The sequence below is a fragment of the Mesoplodon densirostris genome, chromosome 16 (assembly GCF_025265405.1).
Source record: "Mesoplodon densirostris isolate mMesDen1 chromosome 16, mMesDen1 primary haplotype, whole genome shotgun sequence".
In the NCBI taxonomy this organism is placed as follows: Eukaryota; Metazoa; Chordata; class Mammalia; order Artiodactyla; family Ziphiidae; genus Mesoplodon; species Mesoplodon densirostris.
Window position 1 is genome coordinate 84,861,154 of NC_082676.1, and position 18,858 is coordinate 84,880,011.

The following is an 18,858-nucleotide window of genomic DNA, read 5'->3' on the forward strand; positions in this document are numbered from 1 at the left end:
CGGGCCTGGGGGAAGGGAAGGGACGCAGAAGCAGGTTCCCTCGCAAAGCACAGGTGGCGGGGACCTGCCCACAGCAGGATCACCCTTTCTGCTTCCCACACTGGCTGTTCCCCCGCCCCCCGAGAGGTCACAGCCTACAGATCCCCGCGCCCTCGCCGAACCCAGCTGGTGACAACGCCCACCTGTCCTGGCACTGCCTCCCGGGAGGCCACGCGATGAGCGAGAACAAGCTGGGAGAGACGGTGACCAGCATCACCTGGGGCTGCGCATCGGCGGAAGCGTGGCTGTTTGAAAGCCGCCTGGTTGTTATTCCCCGTTGCTGCAGGGACAGCGGTGATGACGCGGGCAGGGGACCTGCCAAGGGCTTCTGGTTTAAAACTCACTTGATTTTACTGAAGGGCTTGTTCTAGAGCTCTGTCTGAAAAGCTGGTTTGAACAGAGCATCCCAAGGGCACCATCTCAAAAGACGGTGGTTGGAGTTTGTAACACCCTCTGCTTAGGACGCACTTCGCCTTGTTAGGCCCGGTGCTCTATCCCCCACAGGCCCAGCTCCCGGCCGTGTGCAGATGGCAGCGTGACCCCCCCGACCAGCCCGTGCCCGCGGGGATGAGGCGCTAACTCCATCGGGAAGGTGGACAGTGGGGGCAACGGGGCCTCCTCCAGGGAGGAAAAGGGTGCCCTTCTCCTCACGCACCCACCCTGCCCCGTCATCCACCTTCACGCTCCCTTGAGGAGAACACCTGGCTGTTCTAAAGGAACTCGGGTACGTCTTTGTGTTAAGCCTCTAAAAAAAATAATTTAATAAGTGGGAAGAAAATCACAAATGCTCTCCCTTCGACAGGAACCAAAATCAGCACATCAGGAAACCAGGAAAGACTCATGGAGTCTCGTAAGAAGAAGAAGCCTGCCCCAGGTGTCTCCTCCAAGAGGACGGCGGCCACGAGGGGGCCAGCCTCCAAGATCTCAGGCACGGACGCAACTCCAGCAGCTGCGAGCGGCTGGCCTGTCAACCTCCCCGGCTGGTGTCACTGATGCCTTATTCAGTAGCGGACACAACACAGACATTTCTTGGTTTTGATAGAAAAGGAATGGATTCTCCAACCCGGAGGGAGATTTGACAGAGCAATTCCGTGACAGAAGGATCTGCTCCAGGGACTTCCCTGATGGTCCAGTGGTCAGGACTCGGTGCTTCCACTGCCAGGGCCCGGGTTCAATCCCTGGTCGGGGAACTAAGATCCTGCAAGCCACACAGCATGGCCACAATTTAAAAAAAAAAAAAAAAAAAAAAAAAAGGATGTGCTCCTAAAGGAAGCCACCAAACCAGCCCTTTTAATCAGAACACAGACGTGAGCAGAGCGGGTTCATCTTGTCTCCGCCCCATCACTCACAGGCTGATTTCCACCAACAAAGTCACACTGCCTCAGGGACACCAGGAGCACATACCTGCTTAATCCCACCATCCTGTGAGACTCGGGTTGTTTTTTTCTCATCTTTCAGATAAGGCCAAGAATTCCAGTAGAAAGAAGCGTATCACCTATTTCACAAAGGACAAAAATCAATTCTGGATGAACAGCCTTATGAGATTTCAGTTGGGCTGCAGGATTCTGCTATTTTGCTATAATATTCTAAGTAGAGTGACAGTGCATTTAAATATGGTATAAATGAGCCGTATGGACTGTGAGTAGGCAATGAATCGATGAAAACAAACAACACAGGTTTTTTTTTGAAAGCCAAGAATGACAGCCAAGTCATTCTTGCCTTTTTAAAAAAAATATTTATTTGTTTATTTATTTATTTGGTTGCACTGGGTCTTAGTTGCGGCATGCGAACTCCTAGTTATGGCATGCATGTGGGATCTAAAGTTCCCTGAGCAGGGATTGAACCCGGTCCCCCTGCATTGGGAACGTGGGGTCTTAACCACTGTGCCACCAGGGGAGTCCTAGGTTTTAATTTCTTAATGCAGTTATAAAATGCTACCAGCATTAATGGGCCTTCTGGTCCAATGTGGTATGGAATGTTACCACAACCATGTAAGCACAACCATGGCTTAGACACGTACAATCACACACATACAAACACAACCCCCCCCATACATACTGGCAGTGCATACAACAGGCTCACCGATAAAGGAAACGTCAGAAGGAATAATTAAATTACATCTCAGTCAAGAAGGAAAATACAGGGCTCAGGAATCAAAACAGTCTCTTTAAACTCTGAGCTTCAAAAAGATTTAATTCTCCCAAATTAGAGACTTTTCTGGTCAGATACCTTAGGGAAGGCTAAGGGCTGGTCATGCCTCAAAATCCAATTTTTTTTGTGCTTCACAAAATCCACAGAATAAAAAGGTACAACACGGGCCAAGGATTTTGACCTGGGTAAGAACTAAAATATACAGCAGTGGAATCTGTCTGCTTGGCTATTAGCGATCATTACATATTTTCAGTAAGAAAGAAGTTACTCACGAAGAGAATCCTGTGTAAAGCGTCCCCCCAAACCAAATGCCGATGGCTTGCGTGCACTTTGTTTTCACATTTCTGACACCCAAACCCAAGCCCAAGTTTTCAGCCCACCCACCTTAAGAATGATTAAGTACACTTGTAAAATAACGTATTTGGATTTTCAGCTGTGCTACCTATGGTTTCACATGTACATTTAAAACCAGAGATCCCGTCATTCCCTGCATGCAAAAGAGGACCTACAGAGATTTTTTGGGGGGGCGGGGGACAAACACCACCCCCGAGCATGGCTCACGGGCAGCCCTGCGCCAGCGCATCACTGGAACAGCAGCTGCTGGCAGGCAACAGGCCGGGAAGATGACCCCATTGCTGGCCGTCCTGTGCTCCTTTGCTAAGCAGGGACCTGGGCACTTCTCGTCTCTCCAGCACATGGTCACTGTTGGCCGTGGGGGAGGCGAGATTCTCTCTCTTCTCCCCAAACAAACCCATGAACAGGCAGAGCTCGGTCGCCCACTCCTGGGCTGGGAGCCCTGACAGAGGGCAGGGCTGGAGGCTCCAGGAGACACCAGGAAGGCAGGAGTTCATGTCCCGTCTTGGCCGGAAGGGAGTTCATGCTGGGACGAGAGCGCAGGCCCCAGGCTCTGGTGGCAAACTGTAGCCACATGGGTGGTGCTAGCGTCTGAGACTCGGCAAGTCTCCAGACCGATGCCCACGTCCACCCACTGCTCTGGGCGTCCAGGGGACGAAAGGGAACCACACAGAACCTGGTGTGTGAAAGTGGTTTATACCAATTCCCACCGGCTTTGCGCTCAGGAACCAGAGCTGAAGGAAAACGATGCGTTCAGTTCCGTAAGACGGGTTTCTGTTTCAATGCTGGCTGGGCGCCCACTTCGAGTTACACTTCACGAGAGCTGTGGGCAGGGACGGCTCCCGCTGTCCAGTCCAGAGCCCGAGGCTCCAGGGCCACCGCCAGCAGTGGTAGAATCGGGGGCTGAATTCAGTCCTTAACTCCAGGTTCAAGCTGATGCTCGGCCCCATCATTTAGAAAGTACAAAAGATCTGGTCCCGATCCACGCAAGTCCATTAAGTTTCCCGGCAGTGACAAGTAATCTTAAGTTTGGTAAACTATGACTTAAAAAATTAACACTGGTGTGTAGTTTGGGGGTTCAGCCAACCAGGACACGTGCTCTGCTGGGTCCGGCTGAGTCCCCCGCCTCGTCCTGGCAGAGTCCTGCTGTTGACCACTCAGCGGCCTCTGCCCCTGCTGTCTTGAGCCTCCTGCAGGGGCCTCAGGCTGGTGACGTTGGGACTCGGACCCACGTGGAGCAGAGGAAGGGATGCTCGGGCAACGGAACCGGCAAGGGAGGTGCAGGGGCGCCCACCCCTCCAAAGGCTGGTCCGCAAACGCCCACCCATCCTTTCGGTTCTTCTCAACCAAGAATCCTCGGACCCCCTCTCGGCGGCGCGCAGGTTTCAGTGACCCGGGCGAGCAAAGGGCTCTCACATCCGAGAAGACAGCGCCTGGGCCGTCCGGGCCCCACGGCGAGGGGAACTGACGCTGACCCCGTCTGCTGGGATGACTGACCCCAAAGAATGACAAAACCACGTGCCTTTCACAAGAGAAACCCAGTGAAGCAGATCTGATTCCCCCAAACACTCCAAGCGTGGAGTCGACCAGCAGGGCTGGGACCAGTTGACAGGGAGGCTGCTCTCTTCCTGGGCATCACAGCAGCCACGGATGCTCTGACACCAAGGAGACAGACCCCGAGCCTGCTTCAAGAGACAGAGAGGGAGGGAGCTCCAGGCATGGCCGGGTGGACGGGGCCGCCGGGCCCCCCTGTCCTCGCTCAGGGCTCAGCAGGGGCCCGGGTACCAGACCCACCGCCGGGGCTTCCTGTTTAGTCAGGGATCCAGGACAGATGCACGGAGGCTTTGGGGGAAAGCTGACTATGTTCCCACCTTCTCCTCTAACGTAGCACTTCACATCACTGCCACAACGAGCGTTTCTGCAGATTTCTGCTGCGGTCACATGTGCCCCGGGCACCCCTTGCACCGGGTCAACCACTGGACAAGCAGCCTGAGGCTCAGGGACTGACCCTGGAGCTGGGCACTGGAAGGGGGCAGTCAGTTTGACAACTGCTTCCCCGACACAAGCCACTTGACCGCCACAACCCAGGTACACACACAACCTGGAACAGACACCCCAGACCCTTCCTCTGTTCAAAGAAGAGGGAAGGCAGACACTGTTGCTTTTCCGCTTCCATCCTTAACCGTCACCGTCCCCGAGAAGCCAGAACCAACTTTCATGCCGCCAACTCCTCTTAAAATCCCTCAAAACATTAACTGCTACGTGTCTTGGTTTGGAATGCAGAGTTCGAGGTATTTGAGGTTGTTTAAATTCTATGAGAATGAGAAGGGAAGCCAGGCAAACGCTGAGCTTGTGACCACAATCTCTCATCACTTTTGCTGAACAATTTTGAAGACGAAAACAAACAGGCCCAGGTCACCCTGTAAGCAAGGTGTCTCCAGCCAGCTTCCTCTCTCCTCCTCCTGACACAGGTAAGAAGGACCCCCCCAGACAGTGGAGCTCGAGCTAAGAGCACAACTCAGGTGCCTATCACATCTGAATTCTGTGCTTTATGGGCAAAGAAGCAGCCACAAACGTTCCTTGAAAAAACAAACACAAACACACACACACAGTTGTTCAACAGGAAGATCACAGCAAAGCCCAGATGATTTACCTACGTGGCCTTCCCTCACTCTGCTGTTCCTTGGCGGTCTTTCAAGCTCACGTGCTATCAGAGCAAAAGGGTTTCAAGGTCGGGAAGAACCTCTCTCTTCTAACACCCACGTGGAAAACAAGACCAGAAACAAAAATCCACCGCAGAAGAAACCCCAGAAAATCCAATTTGGAAAGAATTTAATTAACAAAATAAAACGGGGAAAATGGTCCCGGAGGGGCTCTAGGGAGAGGGGACTCCCCTCCGGGTCGCCACCCGGCCCCGCGTGACCCGCTCCGCTCGCTGCTGCCTTCTCGGGGCCGCTCCCCAGTCTGTAGGATTGAAAACCCAAAGGCCTGCAGGTTGTCAGGAAGTGGCTCTAGCTCTCCCGGGCTGGATCGGCACATTAATACATGCAAAGCAAGGCGGTTTCAAGGGCTTCACCAAACAGTTAATTTTGGCAAAATGAGAAAACCAACAAAAAGCTGAAATTCATAAGCAGGATTAAAAGCCACTGAAGTGAGACCAATGTATTTCTCGACAGCATGGAATGAGACTACAGCTACAATCTTTTTTTTGTCCTCTTGAAGTCTCTGCCATTCTCTCCCCCAACTCGGGTCAAAGTTCATAGCAGCATGACGCCAAGTCCTCTGTCGGCCAGTGTTCTCAGCCTCGGGGGTCCGAAGAGCTCACAGGTCACGATCAGTCTGTCCGGAGAATCATGGGAGGATGCTCGCTGTCCTCCTCCAGCCGCAGGGCGCGGGCCTCGTCCTCCAGGCCCGCGCCGCCCACCGCGCCCAGCTCGTCCGCGTAGGCTGCGGAGAGAGCGGGCGCCTCAGGCCGGGCCGCGGGCGGGAAGGCCCCGGGGCCACACCCGGGGTGGGACCTGGGCCAGTGGGGAGCTCAGAGCCCACGAGGCTTGGGATTCTCGCCTCTCCCCTGACCAGCAGGCTCTCTGCAGCCTCAGGCACCTCAAGAGGAAGTCGCTGACTTTCCGAGGCCCACGCAGGTCCGAAAGGTAACATGGTAACAGGGCCCTGGAGGACAGGCTGCAAACCACCCTTGGTGAGCGGGGGGACGCTGAGGACAGTGACAGGGACACTCAGCCTCCTCTAACTGTAAGAGGCCTTCATCGCTCATGGTAAAACAGTGAGCGAGGACATCGCAGCGTGAGGAACTACAGCACCATCCGGTGAGGTCCCGGAGAGTCTGGGGGAGACGGCTTACGGGGCGCCCCCGGCCTCTACTGCGCGCGTCTGCCCGAGGGCCTCCCCACCCCCTCCTGCCCCCTCCCAGCAGGGCCTGCTTTGCTGGATGATTCCACAGCCGGGAGGGTAAAGGCTGAGGGGGTAGGGCTGCTTTCCAGCTGAGGGGAGGCAAGCGGGGGACCAGCCACGTGCACCCAAAACCACGAGCACTGCTGCTGCTTCAAGGGCGAAGAAAACGGGGCTTCCCTGGGGGCGCAGTGGTTGAGAGTCCGCCTGCCGATGCAGGGGACACGGGTTCGTGCCCCGGTCCGGGAAGATCCCACATGCCGCGGAGCGGCTGGGCCCGTGAGCCATGGCCGCTGGGCCTGTGCGTCCGGAGCCTGTGCTCCGCAACGGGAGAGGCCACAACAGTGAGAGGCCCGCTTACCGCAAAAAAAAAAAAAAAACAACAACAAAGATGAAGAAAACGAACTCAGCCTCAAGAGGTCTTGAAAACCGCACTTGACAACAGCTGGCCTGTCTCAGCGCCCCTGTCCCCGCCCCGGCCCTGTCCCCGCGGCAAAAGGCAGGCGGGCAGCCCTGGTGAGAGCGAGAGCAGGAAGCACGGGACCCACAGGCCTGGCCTTCTCTGCCTCCCAGGCCCGTCCGCAGCCCTTACCCAGTGCCGTTGGGGACGAAGGCAGGTGAGGACCCTTGGCCACAGCCGTGCTGTATGTCTGCGTCACCAATGGGCAGTCGTGGGACGTGGAGTCTAGGATCTCGTTGGTCGTCTCCATGCTGCCGTCCAACCTGGAAGGGGAGAGAAAAAATGACAGCAGGGACAGTCGGGGGCACAAGGACAACACACCCCGTGGGCGGCTGGGACGGACCTGCGGCCACAGGGCAAAGGCCCTCACGGGAGGGACACGCACGCACTCGCCACACTGTGCCAACCGCGGGGCGATCCCCGCGAGTCTGTCCACAGGGATTTCTACACGCTGAGTGTGATGAAAAAAGCTGTACCTAGGAAGGCAATCTCATCGCATTTTTAAAGAAGAATACACTATGGAAAAAACAAAATCACCCCCACATTCACCCTGACTATAAGAGTATTACGGTATCACTGTTTAAGAAAAAAAGCAAAAACAGAAAGTCCAGCTGCACCACCTTCCAGTTGACTAATATTAATTCCTTCTTCTCAAAGAGAACAGCTGCATCTCAGTGAGACGGCAGCCTCTCAGAGAACGTGCCCTATGTTGTGGACAGCACCCTGGGGCCAGCCCTTTCGTGCGCAATGCTGAGCTGCATCCTTAGCGGATCCGGTTCCAAGGAAGAGGGCCCACAGGCCCCTCCACAGGGAGAACAGCGCGCACCGGCCGCTCCTGTCTCTGCCCGGATACTGAGCCGGAAACGGACAGAGGCGTGAAGAGCGGGGTCCGGACCCCCATGGAATTCTGTCTGGCAGAGCGAAGCTCCCACACAGCACAGGCGGCTGCACTGGGACACGTCCCTTTGCGTCCCCAGCTTCTGGGGAAATGAGCAAACCCCCAACGGGCGCCCAGCAGCAGCCTGACCACTTGGAGGAGGTGTGGCCGGGGGGTAGCCGACTCACTTGTGCTGTTTCATCAAGGTGCACTCGCCTCCCTCCTGGGGGTCCAGATTGTACATGTATAAGTACCCGTCCGAGGCTCCCACCAGCAATCGGGGAATCTTCTGGATTCTAGTGAGAATAAAAAGCAACCGAATTCTAAGACTGAAACTTTCACGAAGTTCTTATTAATCTAGCAGCTTTTAGCCTGGCCAGGGAAGAACCCCCCCTGCCCAAAACGAGCAGAGTTAGTTTCATGAACTCGACATACTCTCCATGTGTAAGAGAATAAGGATCGCTTCTGCTGTGCTACCTGAGGCCGTAACAGCAAGGCCAAGGGCAACTTGGTGTGAATAAACACTGAGGCCCACAGGAGAACAGGTGGAGATAAAATCAGTTTCGTGGTTTCTGCGATTACTAACGTTAGATATTTTCATAAACTTTTCAACGATGCAAAGTGGATACAAAGGATGTAGAAGAACGTTTCTAAGGTCCATGGAATCGTGCAGATGTGTTCTCACTGAACTTTCAAGACTATCTTTTCTTGCATGGCTGTACTTGGACTATCACAGTGAGGCTCAGAGAGGCCCTGTGCGCCCTGCAGCTGACTCGGCTACACGGGGGCCTTGAACCTCGTGAGGCTGCTGGCGTTGGAGGACCCAAGGGTTAAATACCGGCACTCTCACGTGGTCTTGACCTAATGATGTTTTTCTAAACATTCTCAACAAGAACAGAAAGAGGAAGATGTGAGGATCAGACACCGCAGAGACAGCACCAGGGTCCACGAACAGCACAGCCCACCCTACGACTCCCCCCGCTCCTGTGACTCTTGCCTAAATCCAAGGTCTAAGTTTGCAGGTTATCCTGGCGCCACACCGCCACAGTCCCCGGTGCCCCGCGACCTGGCTCCCAGCTGGATGCGCGGGGGATGGGGGTGGGCCCAGAGGCGGCGCCCACTCTACTCACGTGGCCAGCGCGCAGATGTTCTTATGGCCACAGAAAGGCAGGCGCACTGTGGCAAAGGCTCTGCCCTGGTTGAACATTTCTGTCACTTGGGAGGGCAAGTAGCTGGTGGACGCCATGAGCACCTTCCCGAAGTAGCCGGTCCAGGTGGTGGGCTCCTCCTGAGGCCTGGAAGGAGGAAACGCGGTCAGACACACAAGGCTGGGCCCTCCACTGAGAACGACCACGTCCCAGTCTCACCGAGGCAAGGATCAGCCCCCAAACTCAAGAGAAATTTCCCAGACTTCAGGGAAGAGGGGGCACAGGAAGCGATGACCTCTCGGGACCCTGGGGACATTACAGAGCGTGTCCTCCGAGGGGCCGTGAGGCCCCTCCCTAGTGGCCACCTTAGATGATGGCAAACGTTAACTCCCTGCTCTGTAGCTTATGTGAGGACACGAGGGCCAAATCCAGAATCCCCCGCTCCAACCTTTCTAATGGGAAGTCTCCAAAAACCTCAGCAGCACACACCCCAATTGCTACTTTCCCGTAGCGCATCTTTGCTGTTATTCATCTTGTATGTGTGCTTTTAAGTCATCCTAAACGTTCCTTAGGGTAAGACACACTATAAACAAACAATACTGATCCTCGTGGACGCTCATCAAGTGTAGAGAAAAGGTAAGGACCACGCCCTTTGCCGAGCACGCCCACTGCAGCAATACATAATTTAAACCAACCGCTTCACAAATGGAAACGGCCTCTGCGCAGCAGGGGGGCAAGCACCCCTCCCAGGGCAGCCCTCTCAGAAGGGCTGTGGGGAGAGGCGCTGAGGGGACCGCCCACCACGCACCCCATACCCCACCTGCCCCGCTGCTGAGCCCGGACATGGCGCTGCTCAATCCAGAGCCAGCAGGACAGCGCTCGCGTGTCCGCCCAGTCGGCGTACAAACCGCTCCGCGTTACCCGAACAAATGCACCTCTGCGACTCACTTTTCTTTCACAGTCTCGAGCTTGAAGATGTGCACAGTCTCCGTGTTGCTGGAGGTGGACAGGAACACGCCGTCCGTGCTGAAGGCCAGGGAGCAGATGCTCACACACCTGGGGCGAGGGGGACGCCCGAGTCACACTGTTTTCTGGGCACAGAGGGCGACCAGCAGCGGCCCCGGGGACTTCACGAGAGTCACAGCGAAGGAAGGGCCCCGAGACAGGCGCATGTGGGGCTACTGGTATCTTTCTTATTCCTTTCTAGTCACCCCCTCAAAACATGTGTTCAAGGAAGGAGAATGTCTGAAAGGTGACACCAAGTACGAGTCACCCTTTAATAGATCCTTACGTGGTTAACTCTTGAGATTTCACGTACCTAAGGGAATCAGGGCCTCACTAAACCACTTTTAGCTGAATGAGGCTGGCTTTATAGCACTAAGCTTAGTAAAAGAACCCAATAATTGAGATTATAGCAACTCTTAACACAGAAGAGGGTAAACTGGCAACGTTGATAATGTTTAAAAGCAAACTTTCGATAAATAAGACTCTACGGTTTACCTTAAAAATCACTGTTAAAATCCCAAAGCCACCAAACAAACCTACACTTCCTCGTAACCCTAGATGTAAATACAAGATGTATTCAGCCCTGTCAATAGTCAAGGGGCTTTATTCAATTCAATACCTATTTACAGGAGCTCACGACGCACCCAGCGTTGGGCTAAAGCTCAGGATATGATTTTTGCCTCAGTGGAGCCTGGAGGGAGGTGTGAGCAGGAACTCAATTCACTGCAAGCAGGGGACTGAGAAGTTAAGTGGAAGGTGCTACAGGAACTCGGAGGGAAACACTATTTCCGCGGGAGGTCAGGAAAGGCCTCCCCAGGGACACTCAGCAGACCCAGAGGTCAAGGAGTCGGCAGGTCACAGCCATGACCTCCACGGAGACAGAGGTTCCTCTCCTGAAGAGCTGGGAGCGACGGGGAAGGGAAACCAACCACGGGTGGAAAGGAAGGATGCTGGGAGGCCTTGAAATCCCAGGCCTTTTGGGGTCTGGAGCCAATCCCAGGGGCAAGAAGACGACCCTGAGAGGCTCCAAATGGCTGTGCTCCCATGATACTCCCATCTTCAGAGAATGACAGATGGGGCTCAAGTCTGAAGGATGGAGCCCGGGGAACAAGAGCAGAGCCCAAGGTGAGCGCGAGGCTGGATGGTGACCCGGGTAGGGCCACACGGGGAGAGGCCAGCCCTGCTGCCCGAGTGGTGCGCCAGCCCGAGCCCCTCTGGCCGGGATGGTCACTAGGACAAGGTGTGTCGGGGACGGCGAGCGGTCAGGGCCGCATCCTGGCCGGTGGCTGGAGCGCCCAGCACCCAGCGGGCAGGAGGAACGTGGGGAACCTCGGGAGGCGGCCTGGGCAACATGGGAGGGTCACTGGTGGCACACAGACAGACGTCTAGGCTAAGGACAGTGTGGGCTGCACAGAGCCGGGTGGGAGAGGACCCAGGGCAGAGACGCAGAGACAGGAGGGAGAAATGAGCAGTGAACGGCGAGGGCTGCAGCGCGTGGCACTGAAGGCCAAGCATCGCTGGTGGGAGGGACCCGGAGAAGGGTGGTCCCCGGTCCGAGGAGACCGGTACTGCAGATGGGGAAGCGGACGGAGCACTGCGCAGTGACTGTGGCTTGGTGTTTCTTTAGAAAGAAGGAAACTACTTTAAGGGCCAAAGCTATCTGCCGGAGTGCTGGGGAGCCGGGGGCGCTGGTTACAGGTTTCAGAGCAGAGCCTGAGGGGAGGAGAGCTGCTGACCAGGTCAGGAGGCCCCGGCTGCACTTGCCCCGTCCGCCTGGGCGAGCTCATCCTTCCACAGCCCCGGGCCATCCGGCCACCGCTCTGTGCTCTGGGGAATCACGGTCAAACAAAACCCAGTTTGCTCTGATAAAAATGTCCCTCTGGGACTTCCCTGGTGGCGCAGTGGTTGAGAGTCCGCCTGCCGATGCAGGGGACACGGGTTCGTGACCCGGTCCGGGAAGATCCCACATGCCGCGGAGCGGCTGGGCCCGTGAGCCATGGCTGCTGAGCCTGCGCGTCCGGAGCCTGTGCTCCGCAATGGGAGAGGCCACAACAGTGAGAGGCCCGCGTACCTCAAAAAAAACCCCAAAAAACAAAACAAAACAAAAAATGTCCCTTTAACCTCCCACGACAAGACTTCCAAACCCTACCTGACCACTCAGCTGGCCTGAAGATGCTGGTCACTGAACTGGGACCCCCAGTGCTTGAGTTTCCATTTTTGGTCACAGAGAGGATAAAACCGAAATCTGAACTGAAGCTCCAGAATCAATTTTGGAGATTTATGTACTTTACCTCTTCACTCCTCTCCGGAACTCGAAGAGTTTTTGTCCTTCTGGAATGGAAAATACCCTAATCACGGTCCCCTGCGATAGGGAAAGAAGGAAAGAAAAAGGAATTTTAGCTGGGTAGGATCAGGCTTGTATTTCCTGCACGTCAGACCTCAGTGGACGGAGTGATGACAGCTGCCCTGGGCCGGGTGGCCTCGGGGGCCCCTGCACCCCCTTCACACTTTACAGGTACTCACCAGAACACGCCCTGTTCCACTGTTCACACGATAGTACGACGTCAACCCACTTTAACTCACTACTTCTTCTAAACACTAAGGGCCTTGAAGTCAAAGCTGGAATACAATAGTTCTATTTTCCCTAAGCCATCTGAGGTTTATAAAAATCCACCCTGGGAATTCCCTGGCAGTCCAGCAGTTAAGACTCGGCGCTTTCACTGCCGTGGACCTGAGTTCGATCCCTGGTCAGGGAACTAAGATCCCACAAGCTGCGTGGTGTGGCCAAAAAAACGCCCCCAAAACAACAAAAACAAAAACACCCATAAGCATTACTTGGAGGCCCCTCTTGACGCCCCTTTTAAGTGAGCCACTGATCAAGGGCTGATTAGCAACTGAATACCTGGAAATGTTACTTAATTGCCTAAAAAGGAATGAAGCCAAACTTACAAAATGGAAGACCTACACCAAGAAAAGGTCTACAACCAGGACAAAAGAAAATCTGACTAAACGGGGAGCTGCAGCATATCACATCGGGCAAGGGAATGAAATATTGTCAACATGCAGATCTCCCCACCCCTCCCTCCAAATTCCCAGGGCATGTGTGGATGCGGGGCAGGACCTGGGCATCTGGGAGAGTTGATGAGACAGAACAGCCAAGTACCTGAAAATGAGTGGTACTTTCAACCTCTAAATATTAAAAGAAAACTATAAGCTACAGTAACAGACTAACACAAAGAGACACAGTCTGACAGAGCAGAATGGAAACACCTTAAAACAGGCAGCATCTTGAATCTACGGGGTAGGAGAGTTATTAGACATTTAACCTCATGCTGTACAAATTTCAGAAGGTTCAAGCTGTTAAATACAAGAACCATTGAGATTATCTGACATGTGTATAAATAGGAAAACAAAAACAAAAACCCCAACCTATAAACAACCCAAATGTACAGCACCAGGAATTGTTAAATAAACTGTGGTAAATTCATATAACAGGACACTACACAGCCATTAGAAATCAAGCTGGAGATAAAATGGGTCCCTTTTGGAAAATATCAATAAAGCCAGTGATTCTCTGGACAGAAGGACACCAAGTCTGTAAGCCCGGTTATCCAGAATAACCACGGCAAAGGTTTTGTCCTTTGCAGCCTGAACTTTTACATTTAGATACATTCTTAACGGCATACCTACTGTGTAAAGCTAATTAATTAAGAGCTGTGGGTCGCAGCTTGACTGCAGTTCCTTGAAAACAGGATTACGCCGCACACCTCGGCGAAGCCCCAGCACCCAGTGCACAGCAGCGGCGAGAAGGCCGCTGGTGGTCTAAGGTCACAACTGAAATGTGTGAAATGGAGCGTTTGTTCTTTAAAGTACAGAAAATAAGTGCTCTCTTGCTACTATAGCCCTGAAATCCCATCGAGCGCTTTAGGGCCTCTTAATACCTAACAGAAGGTCATAAAGACGAAGACTGATTAACGAAGGGATAACAGAGTTTCGTGGCTGTCGTGATCCTCCCAGGGGAGAAGAAAAGGACAAGGTGATGCTGTGATCACCCAGCACAGTGTTCAACACGGTCAGGCTTAGAGTCCAGTTCCTTTGTCGCTGCCCAGCTGGGCGACCCTGGACCGACGACTTAACCTCTCTGAGCCCTCAACATGAAGTAGGGGAAGCTTTACCTTACTGAGGGGGTCAGTGCGGTAAATGAACATCAAGGGTCTAGTGAGTGACCCATAAACAGCAACATCATTATCACAGAAAGTGGGTGTGCGGGTCCAGACCCACACGGGCGAGGCAGAGAGGTGAGCCGGCGTTTATGCACCGCATTTGGGCGGCTGGCTCCAGGGGAGAGGTGACTTAGGAGGGGCTCCTGTAGGTTTTCAGCAAGAAAGCATCAAAGTAAACTAGGCAGTGGGCACTGAGAAGAAAGGAATGAGCCAGGAGAACATGGAGCAGCCAGAGAAGGGAGAAGACACAGCAGCTGAGCTGGGAGAGGACAAGGGCCCACCAGGGTCACGGGGCCAAGAGAAGGGGGCAAACGGAAGGGATGCCCAAGCCATCCTGTCCTCCGTGCAGGGAGCTTAAAAAGGGCCACGTCCCCTTACCCCAAAATCCCTCTCACTGGAAACTAATGTTAATGTTTAGAGATGACCGTGAAAAGTTTATACGTAAGACTTACATACACTATCTATATTCAAATTACTACTATAAATATATATTAATACAGCTGAAATACTAGAAACACTAAACCATCCCAGAAGGATGGCTAAATAATGACAGCTGAACACGTACGGCCATGACACGTGCTCCACGGAGGCGAGCGTGGCCGTGGAGCCCTGCCCTGTCTCTGCCGGCACCCGCCCTCCAGGCCGTGGACTGTGCCTGGCTGTGAGCTGGCTGGTACAAAACTGCTTTGCTGGGTTAGCAAACTAACTGTGTGAACAGAGGTGACCTAGTTTCCCACAGGGCTGCAGCAGCCTTACCTTCTCGGAAGCAGTGGCGAGCTTGGTTCCGCTGGCGTCGAAGGCCAGTGCGGCTAAAGGGCTGTCATGGGCCGGGATCATGTTTGCAGCTCTCTGGAAGGAAGGGTAAAGTGACACCATGACCGCCGGGCCCTGTGCTGCCCACCGGCTGTTACTACCAGCACGGTTAACACAAGACGCCAACTCCCCCTGATTAACCAGGGGTGAGGGGTCCAAGGAAATGCTGCTCAAAACCCTTTAAAAATAAGCAAAGCAATGTCTCCGTGGAGTTTCATGGTTTTCTCCATTGCTTCTAGCACTTGTGCCGCTAGGCGTGCAGCACTGCGGGGACAGGAACACGTCCGGAGGCCAGGATGGCTCGGACGCGCTCGGCAACGGAGAGGGTGGCAGCGGAAACCACGCCCAGGAAACGAGGAGGCCAGAGGCTCCTTGGCCCTCCTTTTAGGAAGAAGGGGTGTTGCAAAGAGCTCTCCAAGGTCCCAAGAACCTCACCAGGTTGATGGTGTCAAAGACCTGCACCTCCCCGATGGTCGCGCTGCCTGGATACGCCAGGTAACAGTTGTCGTTGTTGATGGACAGCGCACACAGGCCTGCGAGCAACACACGGGGAACAAACGTGGGTCAGATCCTCCAAGTGTCACCAGAACCCGGCACTTAGCAAGAACACGGAAATCAAGGGGAGCTCTGAGGCGACCGTGGTCGTCGTATCACTGGGTTTTCAGTTCCACATGCCCCAAACCACCACTGTAGGTGACAGGAGGACTGTAAAGACAGACGAAAGCCCTCTGATTGGAACTGGTTAGAAACCCCAAAATTGGAGGCTGACCGAAGCAACAAGTTATGTGGTCACAAGACCAGCGCCAGGAGGACGGTAGCTTGCTGTAAGATCAATACTTGTAAAATCTGTGGAACCTAAAAGGAGAAGAAAATCTCTCTCACCGACAGCTCTTAGAAAGGCAGACCTGTCTGGTCCCCACGCGCTCACCTGCGGGGTTTGGGGGCGTCTCCCGGATGGTGTGCAGCACCTTCATGTCCCGGATGTTGTGTATATACAGAGACTCCTCCAGGCACACGATCAGCCTCTGGAAAAGACACAGCAAAACATGGAAAACCAAACGTAAGGCAGAGCCAGTAGGATGCTCACTCCCGACCTCCAGTTATGGGACTCCTGCACTAAGATGCTGTGTCCCTTCCGGAACCCTTGCACTGGGTGCTCACGGCACAGTCCCCGCTCGCCCAGGGTGGTGTCTGTACCCACAACCGCTTCCGCCGGCTCTACCAGGACTTCTAACTGTACGATTTAATTCAACCTTATAGAAACTGGTCTCCAGCTAAGAAAAACATGGTTTGCTTTTGTTGTGCTCTCGGCCCTCCCCTCACGAAAACCAGGTCTAGAGCCTGGGACAGGTTTGGTGAAGGTTTCAAAAACCGATGCTGAATGAGGCACGGCAGGATGAAAGTAAAAACTAGGGCTTTAAAAAAAAGTGTAAAATTCTACACCCAGACTATTTTGCAGGTATCGAAGTTCTTGCTCCACTTTAAGGAAGATGGCTGTGTAGCTGATGCACCAAGGGGATGATTTATGTAACAGAGACAACTGGCCACCCGCGGCTCTGCATGAGCTGGTACGTGAATGGTCACTTGCATGTTACAAGTACAAAAAAAGTCCAACGTGTTACACTTTGTAATTTACCATTTTAACCAACCTTTCTGTCAACAGACGCAGTTTCAACCACGTCAGGGGCGTCCACCTTAGTCACGCATGGGCCACCCGAGGCCACGTAACGAGCATCCCCCACACAGAACTGGTTGTTGACAGAACGTGGTGACAGCCCTTAAGGAAAAGGCTGTATTTTGTGAGTAAGCCAAAGCCATGTGACCATCTCATGGAATAAACTCAAGTGCCAGCCACCAGGTCTACACTCCGGGCCAGACATTCTTGTGGGTTTTGGGAGAGACACAAAAAAAAGTAATAAATCCTTCATCTTAAAAGTTAAATTAACGGTTAAAGGGATAGGGAATTCCCTGGCCGTCCAGTGGTTAGGACATGGTGCTTTCAACTGCCAGGGCCCGGGTTCAGTCCCTGGTCAGGGAAACTAAGATCCTGCAAGCCACAAGGGGTGGCAAAAAAAAAAAAAAAAAAAAAAAGATAAAGATGCTCACAGATTTTTTAAAAAAGTAACATTTATAAAAAGCAACAGAGGGGGCCTCCCTGGTGGCGCAGTGGTTGAGAGTCCGCCTGACGATGCAGGGGATACAGGTTCGTGCCCCGGTCTGGGAGGATCCCATATGCCGCGGAGCGGCTGGGCCCATGAGCCATGGCCGCTGGGCCTGCGCGTCCGGAGCCTGTGCTCCGCAACGGGAGAGGCCACGGCGGTGAGAGGCCCGCGTACCGCAAAGGGAAAAAAAAAAAAAAGCAACAGAGGGCTTCCCTGATGGCGCAGCGGTTGAACGTCTGCCTGCCGATGCAGGGGACACGGGTTCGTGCCCTGGTCCGGGAAGATCCCACATGCCGCGGAGCGGCTGGGCCCGTGAGTCATGGCCGCTGAGCCTGCGCGTCCGGAGCCTGTGCTCCGCAGCGGGAGAGGCCCCAACAGTGAGAGGCCCACATACCGCAAAAAAAAAAAAAAAGCAACAGAAGGTTCATGTCTTGAGGGATGAGTAAAGCAATCGGCAGAGGCCAGGGAATCGTCAGGAATGGGGCCATCTGAGCAAAACTGTTGCAACGAGAAAACACAGTTGAGTCCCGTTGGGGGGTCAGGTGAGCAGAAGCATGGCCAGAGGGACCAGAAACGCCGCCTGGGGACGGTCGGCTGTGTCCGAGGGGTGCCACTGAGAACTCGGAGACACAGGGCAGAGCCCCCGGCAGCTGAGTGGGGTGAGAGCGCAGCCCACCTGCCTGTTCAGCTTCACAGCCAGGATGGTGTTGGAGTAGCTGTAGTTGCAGATCTCGGTCCCCTTCTTAAAGTGGCAAACCTTCAGCTTCCTGGGGGCTTTGAGGCTAACGATGGCCACTAAGCTGCTTGAGAACAATCTTTCCACGATGCACACATCTTCAGTGTCAGCTGAAAGGAGGAAAAAACCCCACATCTGTGTGTATCCTTGTCAACAGGCACAACGCGCTTGTGTGTGCAAACACGTGTCTACGGGCGGGCTCCCCACTGCGAGTTCTGGGGCCAACAGAGCGGGTCAAGTTCGCCGCTCATGAGGCCTGGACAAGCCGCCGGCAGGTCGCCCTGCACTCCGCAAGGAGGACCCACTCCTCAGAGGCCCCCCCGTTCCACACGTGGCACCCTGTCACTGCCCTCCGGGGGTTGCCCATAACCGCCTTCATCTGTTCCCTAAACCCACTGGAATGTGAGTCCCGCCCAGATGGAGGCCTCACTTCTGGGCTCACAGCTGTAACCCCGGCACTTACAGCTGTAACTGACATGACGGGCCCCCAAGCGTTCCCTGAACGACTGCATCTTGGGAGGGCTTGCTTTCCTGCCTGTACACGGGGCTCACGGCTACCCTGGCGTGAGGAGGGACTTACAGACTCCAGCGCGCAGTCAGTCCTCGACCCCCTTCGCTCCCTGCTCCCCACCCCCGCTCAGAAGACGGCGGGTTATGAACTGGGCGCACAGCAGCCCACACAGACAGGAACAGACACGGTGGACCCTGCGCGGCTGCTACTTCACCCCCATCTCCCTGGGAGGTCCCCATACCCGCACTCTCTCCTTACTCCCCCCTTGGTTTCATTGGCAATTGCCTGGGCTAAGTTCAGATGGAGGGGCAAAGAGAATTCTGGAATGCAAGAAGAGCCCAGAGCCAAGAATCCAGATGACCTTCACGCGCAGCCTGTCTCGACCCGAGCTACGGGAAGTACCGCTGAGCCGGGGTTAAGCACAGACCCCTTCACCACCCTAACAGTGATCTGCGGCCACACTCTGCCTGGAG

At 54.4% G+C, this 18,858-nt stretch overlaps 1 protein-coding gene across 2 annotated transcripts in view; it reads right to left on the minus strand.

Moving 5' to 3' along the window:
* Window positions 1-2,214: 2,214 nt before the first annotated feature.
* Window positions 2,215-18,858, minus strand: part of WIPI2 (WD repeat domain, phosphoinositide interacting 2) — a 34,747-nt gene continuing 18,103 nt past the window's right edge. The window contains exons 3-12 of one of the 2 annotated variants that reach the window (XM_060120594.1): window positions 17,815-17,984; window positions 15,905-16,001; window positions 15,412-15,509; window positions 14,920-15,012; window positions 12,232-12,302; window positions 9,884-9,991; window positions 8,918-9,082; window positions 7,976-8,083; window positions 7,043-7,173; window positions 2,215-5,991 (exon numbers count right to left, since the gene is read on the minus strand). In XM_060120594.1, the coding sequence (XP_059976577.1) occupies window positions 5,879-5,991; window positions 7,043-7,173; window positions 7,976-8,083; window positions 8,918-9,082; window positions 9,884-9,991; window positions 12,232-12,302; window positions 14,920-15,012; window positions 15,412-15,509; window positions 15,905-16,001; window positions 17,815-17,984 (1,154 nt within the window). In that variant the 3' untranslated portion in view covers window positions 2,215-5,878. Of the gene's footprint in view, window positions 5,992-7,042; window positions 7,174-7,975; window positions 8,084-8,917; window positions 9,083-9,883; window positions 9,992-12,231; window positions 12,303-14,919; window positions 15,013-15,411; window positions 15,510-15,904; window positions 16,002-17,814; window positions 17,985-18,858 lie in introns of those variants that run through there. The other variant, XM_060120595.1, reaches the window with a different exon arrangement.